The 7,698-nt window shown below is 53.8% G+C and overlaps 1 protein-coding gene across 2 annotated transcripts; it reads right to left on the reverse strand.

The window, feature by feature from the left end:
- Nucleotides 1–5,946: 5,946 nt before the first annotated feature.
- HOXD13 (homeobox D13) lies at nucleotides 5,947–7,698 on the reverse strand. 2 transcript variants are annotated; one of them, XM_074872281.1, is made up of 3 exons: nucleotides 7,650–7,662; nucleotides 6,987–7,616; nucleotides 5,947–6,197 (listed from the first exon to the last, which is right to left on the reverse strand). In XM_074872281.1, the coding sequence occupies exons 1-3, from the start codon at nucleotides 7,660–7,662 to the stop codon at nucleotides 5,947–5,949; spliced, it is 894 nt and encodes a 297-aa protein (XP_074728382.1). The 2 variants fall into 2 exon arrangements, with proteins under 2 accessions (XP_074728382.1, XP_074728381.1); XM_074872280.1 differs by having other exon boundaries at nucleotides 6,987–7,698.

Raw genomic sequence — 7,698 nt, forward strand, 5'->3', positions numbered from 1 at the left:
TTCCAACAAAGGACTTCAGCTGTTCTTACAGCAGTATTTAGTTACAACAGGGAATAAGCGGAAAGCCTGAGACGATTGGACGAAACTTTGCAGACAGGTTCTTCAAAGCCGGTAATTTCAGCACCGCCTCCAGCCACCGAGCCACAAAGTCCCCCCCTTTTTCTTTTTTTTTTTTTTTGGCTTCTCTTCCCCCCCCCCACCTTTTAAAAAGTCTTATGATAGCACTTGAAATATGAAAATACCAAGCTCGCAAGGGGGAGGGGAAAACATGGTCTCCGCTTCTATAAAAGTGGCCGGGGCTGGCTGGCAAAGCTGCGGCGCTATAGGGGAAAGATGGGGGGGGGGGGGGGGGGGGGTAACAAACCTCTGCAGAGTTGCCGAGGGGACAGGGCAGTCCCGGGCGCAGCCCTCCCCGGCTGGCAGCACCCCCAGGACCAACCGCCCTGCGCCGGGCGACGACTACCCCCACGATAAGAGTGTGCACCGCGGGCTGGGAATAACCCACGGTGTACCCTTCCCACTAAGGGGAAGGAGATGGGACTGGTTAGAGCACGCGTGTGTATTTCTGTCCCTGTACAGGCGAGTACACCTTGTGGGTGTGCGCAGAACGCGTATTTTGTCCGTTTTATATACGCGTTTGTTTTAATTGCGAGCAACATGATATGCATCGGCATATGCTTGCAATTAAAATCTTAATTGATCGGATATTACCAGGATCGTCGTTCTGGTACACTAATGACTAGTATTCTCTTAGGTCCGCACGTCTGCCCTTTTTACCCCCTTTACCTTTCATCTTCCCTCTGAAGCGAAGACAAGTTTTTAAACAACGCTTCTAAAACTCGGGGTTTAGTTTGTCTTGCAATCAAGCAAACATCAACAAACCGAGAATAACAGCGGCAACAACACGGAATTACTTGAGCAACCCGCCGAGATAAAAAAAAAAAAAAAAAAAAAAAAACCCTAAATAAATAGAATCGATAGACGGCAAGAAAGAAAATGCCCGGGTCTGCTCTGCAGCAGAGAGGATGTGAGTGCAGCGGTGGGCAGAGGAGAGTCAGCCTCAGCTAGGCACCCCGCTGCTGTCTCCCAAGTTCCGTATGAGGAATTTTTCGCCCTTGACTGGAAAATTATCCCTTACGGTGTCACTACAGCGTTATTTTGTGGGGGTTTTACACATATTTGAGAGATCAAACAAGAGTCCAGTTATTCCGTTCTCTCTCCCATTTTCCCCGTAGCACCGGTCTAAGTACGGATCAAATGATATGCGAGAGCATCCTCACAGGAGGTTGGTTGCTCGTGTCCTTGCCCAAACCGGGCGGGCCAGGAGACAGCCTACTTCCCACGGAGCCAAGCCGAGGCCCCGTGTGCTGCACCCAGAGACATCCGCAATGGGCCAAGCGGCTGGGCATCCCGGGGAGGATCCCCCCGCCAGAGCCCAGCCGAGCTCCGCGGCGGCCGCGGGCACCTCGCTCCCCGCCGCTCCCCGGCCGCTTTCCGCCGCGCCCCGCCGCTCCCGGCGCCGCCGCCCCGCAGCCCCGCGGGAGACTTGGGAGGCCCATCGGTCACCCGGGCCGGGCGTTTCTGTCCTCGGCCTCTTTTCCAAGAGGATCTCCCCTGGTCTGAGCGAGGCCAGCTTCAAGCAGAGCCTTAATGCCCGGACTTCGCCACTTTCATTACCTCGGTTAAAAAAACCTTGAACCTAGTTAACAGGTAGGGTTAATTTTTCCGGGTTATTGTCCTGTTAATCATAGTTTTAATCTTGGTTTTATTTCTACGCCGAGATCAGAGACGCTGCCCCTCTTGACATTCTCCTAATCAAATTCATCTTTCTGTTTAATGGGAAATTGGGGTAAATTCTGCAGTAATTTCATTGCCCTGGAAGAAATCTTTAAATGATTGCTCTCTCCTAGACCACACAGGACCACACAAGCACCGCTGGAGGATATTACTGACCACTGCCTTTAATTTTTATTGTTTGAGTTATGTCTACCAATTGAATCTCCCTCTTATTAGCTTACTTGTTTTCTCCTCTCTTCCCCCCCCCCCCCCCCCCCCCCCCAAGAGGTTGGTAATAGTTTATTTTCATAATCGCCTTTTACGAAAAAGTTGACTGATTTTCGGTTCTGGGAAGACAGAAAGAACATTTTGTGTTCAAAGACTATATTTTTGCCCGCAATAAACACAAGGAATGGATGTGAGTTCCCAGTTACCGGAAAGAAAGGTGACACTTCAAACTAACTTTTATGGGGTTAGAGAAAACAGAGCTTTCAATTAATGCTCAACTCATTCTGTAATTGCTAATTAATACCTCGAAAAAATATGAAGAGCAAAATCTGGATTAGCTGGAGACACTCACAGCTGCGGAAAGCGATGTTTATGTTTAAATCTGTAGGGAAAAGAACTGACAGAAACATCTTGTTCCAGGGGCGGCTGGCCGCTGCCGCGGTGCGGAGAGCCTCGGACGGGCTTGTGCTGATTTTTCCAGCCACAGCCGGCTTCTGGTTTGGGGGGCGGCGTTTTAATGCCGCGGGTGTCCCCCTGCCTGTGTCTGTACAGGAAATATCACCGCTGAGGAACAGAGCGACCCGGAGGGCTGCTTTCACACGCTCCTTTCCGCTCTTTTTTTTTTTTTTTCTGTTGTTGTTTTGTTTTTAAATAGGCAACCGGATGGGCTTGAGCATCAGAGCTGACCACACGCTAGAATTTCACTGGCATATTCTTCCAGTTTACAGATGAAGGTTGCTCTGCGTGTGACCGAGTAGTCTCCCTCGCTCATTTATCACTCGGAAACGCGGCTCCTGAGGCGAGGTGAAGGCTTCCCCTGCCTATGCCGGGGGTTGTCCAGGAGATGGCAGGATTGCCTCAAACATGGCTGGGAAATCGCGCTGCCTGACAGGAGCCAGGCTCCATGGTAGCTGCGGGGCAGGCGAGCCGGCCGGCCTGCAACGCACCATCGTGCCACTGCGCATTTGCAATTCACTTTGTCGAGGTACATGTTAATTATCTGTAATAATGCGCGCCACATTTCAGGCGAATCATTCTTCCCTTTGCTCTAAACTCGGGCGGCTGTGACCGGCGGCAGCCGCCGGGCCGCGCCCGCGGGCGGGGAGCACGGAGCGGGGGGCGCGGAGCGGCGGGGCCCGGCCGGGCCCGCGCGTCCTGGGCAGAGGCCAGGCTGTGGGCACGGGGATTTTGAATAACGGTCGTCAGTGCCCCAGCTCCAGGTTGAGAAAACCCTTTCAACCTGCACTGGTAGCTGGACGGGCTGTTACACCCCGGCCCACAGCCCCGACCTCGCCTTCCTCCCGGCTGGGGCTGCTGGTTTCTTAATGTTTCTGCACGTTGTTACGAAATTAAAAGGCGACTCCTCTCCATCTGGTACCGATTTCCCAGCCAGTTCGGGTTTCCTCCTGCCCTGGGAAGGGAGCTTTGGCCGTGGCAAAGCTGCGTCTTCTGAGAGCCCGGAGACCGGCAGAGCCAAAGGTTAAGCCTGGAAGGAGGAAGGGAAGAGCCCGCGACGGCTCCGCGGCCGGGAAACACAACGGCTCTGGCAGTGCCCGGCCTTCCCTCTGCGGGGAGGCTCGTTGGGAGGAAAAACTTGTCCAGAATTAATAGGACCGAAGTATGTGTGGTTGGGGGGGTGGTGCCGGGGCGGGGGGGGAGGGGGGGGAGGAGGGAGAAGAATTTAAAACATTCAGAGAAAACAAGGCTGCATCAGCAGAGAGGACTGCTCCAGGTACTTAAATGAGGTGCCCCACAAGCCTCCTCTTTTCCAAGAATCAAACAAAAATGCACTTTGCGATAAAATCTTAAGTGCTCCGAGATAGACTTTTTTTCGTCCGTTCGGGGAAAATAAACGCCTCAAAACCCCGTGAACGTGCAAGCGGAAGAGAAAGGGGAAGGAAGAGGGCGGAGGGGGCGGAAGATAACCCCCCGCTGGAGCCTGCCGGTTGCGGAGCGAACGGAGGGGCGCCGTCTCGGGCCGGCCGCCCCCGCCGCCGCGGAGACCCGGCGGGGCACCGGCAAGTGCCCGGCCGGCCTGGGAGGGGAAAACAAAGGGGCGCTGGGCCGGCCTCGGCCGCCGGGCACCGGACAGGCAGAGCCGGGCTCGGGGCGAGAGGGGAAAGGACAGACCCTCCCCTGCCTCCCACCCCGGGTAATTCTCGCCGGCAGCATTTCTTTCTCCCAAAAGCCCCTTCCCCAGCGGCAAGGCGCTCTCGGATACGCCTTTCCCTCCTTTAACGCGCCTCGCATCGTATCTACCTCTCCTTTCCCAAGAACCGCGTCCTCTAAGTGGCCCTGGGAAGATCCCAGGCAAGCCTGGAGCCCGCGAAACGCCCTGCTGCAAAAAGAAGGCGACTTTCTTCCTCTCTTTGTATGCATATATATCGAAAAGAAATCGTTTTATTAAAGACGGTTCGGGAACAGTTTGGCAATATCGTTAACAGCTTGGAAGTTCAGCCCATATTTCCAACACAAGGTAAAAGCAGACTTTAAGACAGGAAAAGGAAAAGATATGGTTTATGGAGAAATAGTATTACCGTATGTCTTACCCACATACACTGGTAATCAAAGTGTTTAGAGCAATAGTATATTATAATAAATAATACTAGTTCGGAACACACACGTTTTAACAATTAGACGAGGCACATTAACAGAGAGGATATCGCTTCTCTCTCCTAGTAGTTGGCTAGCGTGTCTGATCACCCTGTGTATATCATAACATGCACACTAGGTTTAAAATAATAAAAAATCGACAAAATCCTAGCCTTTCGGCCTATATAAATTATGGCGTCTTTTGAAATTCCTTATTTATTGCTTCTGTCATTAACACCCGTTTATTTTTTGTAAATTAAAAGTTAGCGGTGAACTTCACTTCTCCGACCAGGAGGATTTTTTAAGCGCCGTGGCGGGAGCAAGGAGAAGAGTCTTGTGCCTGTCCGGACAGACAGGCTAGAGCGAGCATTTTACACAAGGTCTGCGCAGGTTTATACACACCTCTGCAGGGGCAGCCTCTCCCCGGGCTGCAGGACGAGCCGGCCCAGCACTCCCGCCGAAAGCGCTTCCCCGAGGTGCCCGAGCTGCGCTTCCGCGGAGCGCCCGGCCGCGCAGCCCCCGCCCGGGCCCGAAGCGGCCCTTCCCGGGAACCGGCGGCTCCTTTTCAACCGGGGAATACGAAATCCTTCCACTGAAAACGAAACCGTGGCAAAAAACGCCCCCCAACAACAACAAAAAAACCCACCCAAAAAACCCCAAACAAAAAACCAATCCCAAACCTGCGGAAGCGGGGACCGCGCTGGTACGTGCCTGGGACTGTGCTTTGCGCCCCGCAACAGCTCGGAGAGAGTCGCCCTCCCTCGAAAAAGCAAATAAAAATCCTGCTGCAGACGTTACCCTCCACGCAATTCGCAATTCTCTCCGGGTCCCTGTGGGCTCGGCGGGTTTTGGCAGCAGCCGGGTGCTGCCACGGGTCCGGACTCCGGCTTTCTTACATTTTCCAATCGATTTTTTTTTTTTTTTCCACTCGGCGTGTTTTGAAGTTTACGATACCAAATCAAAACTGACACTTTTTGGCACTGGCTGTTGTTCAGAGAAAAAAAAAAAAATACAGAAAACCCCCCAAAGAGTTAAGCATTTAAGAAAGTTATAACTGTAACCGTTCAACATATTTAAATTCGTTTATACTGGCCTAGAGGGAAGAACAGAAAATATAATTAATATTATTATTATTATTTTCAAAAGGAAGAAACAGAACTATAATTCAAGATTTGTCAGCACTCCCTTTCACTGAGAGAAAAACGCTGACTTTCATGGAAAATAATTCCCGAAATTTCGCCACCGCTGGAAGGAGAAAAAAAAAATTAAATATATTTTCAAGTCTTTCCAAAAGTCTTTAGCTGGTCGTAAATTGAGTTTATATATCCATCACTGTCCGCAACTAATAGATCAAGATACATTGTCTTTCAGTTTGGAGACTATTTTCTTATCCTTCACCCTCCTGTTCTGAAACCAAATGGTAACTTGTCTCTCAGACAGGTTTGTGGCTGCGGATATCCTTCGCCTCTTGTCCTTGTTAATGAACTTGTTAATGGCATATTCATTCTCGAGTTCTTTAAGCTGCAGTTTTGTGTACGGCACTCGCTTCTTTCTCCCACGCCGGTAGACACACATATCGGGCTGGTTTAGTGCAACGTCCCCTATTGTAAAAGACATTATGTGAAAAATTAGAATTTTATTACAGGCGTTTAAAGCTTAACCGATACTTGTTGGGCACTGGTTTTTCACGGGCAAATAAATAATGCCGGGTTGTTTACAGTTTATTATTATTTACACTGCCACATTATTTGCACGTTAGTAAAGCACCAAAACCTTGATGGACTGTCATCACTTTGGAGGCATGCATGGCTAGCGAGCAGGCAGGGCGGCGGGGGCATTGGCTGGGGAGCCGGGAGCAGGTCGGTCCTGGCAGCGCACACACAGGAATCGCTTTGGTGTGTGTTTCCCCGGGTTTGTTTGCATGTGGTTTGTGCCTCTGTGCCCTCACTACTCGCAGTCTCTTAAGTGCTCTGGGGGCGGCTGAGCCGCCGGCCGGAGCGGCAGAGGAGCGCAAACCTCCGCGCCGTCGTCCTGCAAACTGCAAACGCGAATCCGAAGCCGGCCGCCGAGGGGAGCAGCGGGGGAAGGAGCCCCGGGCCGGGCCGGTGCCCGCGGGGCCCTGGCGCTGGGGGGCGGGGGGGCGCCGGGCTCTGTCCCGCGGGGTGGAAAGCAGAGGGTGAGGTTTCCTCGGGGGTAGGTGGGGGGTGGGGGTGGGGGGGAAGGAAAAAGGAAAATCCACCGTCCTCCCCTCTCTCTCCGCTCTGTGCGTGTCTGTGCAGCGTGTCCACGCCGGCAGGCCGCCCCTGCAGCCCGGGGGGCGGGGGAGGGGACGGGCAGGCGGAGGAGGCGCGGGGGGGGTTCAGCTCAGACCATTTCTCTCCCTCTCGTACCTGGAAAGGACGATTTCCAAAAGTGTGAGCTCTGTGTCTGATCTTTGGCACAGTAAACCTGACTATTCCAGCCATTAGCCAGAGTCCAAGACTGATAGCCCTCCATTGATATGTATGTTTCGTGTCTCGGTTCCCCAGAGCCAAACGTTGAGACCATGTCTATGTACCCAGGAACGTGCTGGTAGGGGGTTGTATAGCCCTGGTAGAAGGACACTTCCTTCGCCCTGGAGGAGACTTCATTGGCGGGGACACTCGTGCTGGTCAGACTGGAGACGTCCATGTACTTTTCCACGGGAAAGCCGCCAATGGAGGCATGGGGGGGAGACTTCAGGGCGTTTTGCTGGATCCCAACCCCGTGGGACATCCTGCAGCTATAGTATCCATTGCCAAAGTGATACCCATAGCCGAGCGCGGGGGCGGCGGCCGGCGCGGCGGAGCCCGGGCAGTCCTTGGCCGGGGGGTCGGGCCTCGCCGCCGCCCCCGAGCGCTCCCCTCCGCCGGCGTAGGCGAACCCCGAGGCGGCGGCGGCGGCAGCGGCGGCGGCGGCCGCTCGGCCCGTGTGCGCGGCCCCGAAAACGGGCGAGGAGAGAAAATTACGGCACTGCCCGGGGGCTCCGCCGCCGCCGCCGCCTCCGCCGCCGCCGCCGCCGCTGCTGTCGCCGCGCAGTCCGTCCATCTCCCAGCTCGCTGCTTTGCTCATGGCCTTGCACAT

This window comes from Strix uralensis, chromosome 6 (genome assembly GCF_047716275.1).
Source record: "Strix uralensis isolate ZFMK-TIS-50842 chromosome 6, bStrUra1, whole genome shotgun sequence".
NCBI classification, from domain to species: domain Eukaryota; kingdom Metazoa; phylum Chordata; class Aves; order Strigiformes; family Strigidae; genus Strix; species Strix uralensis.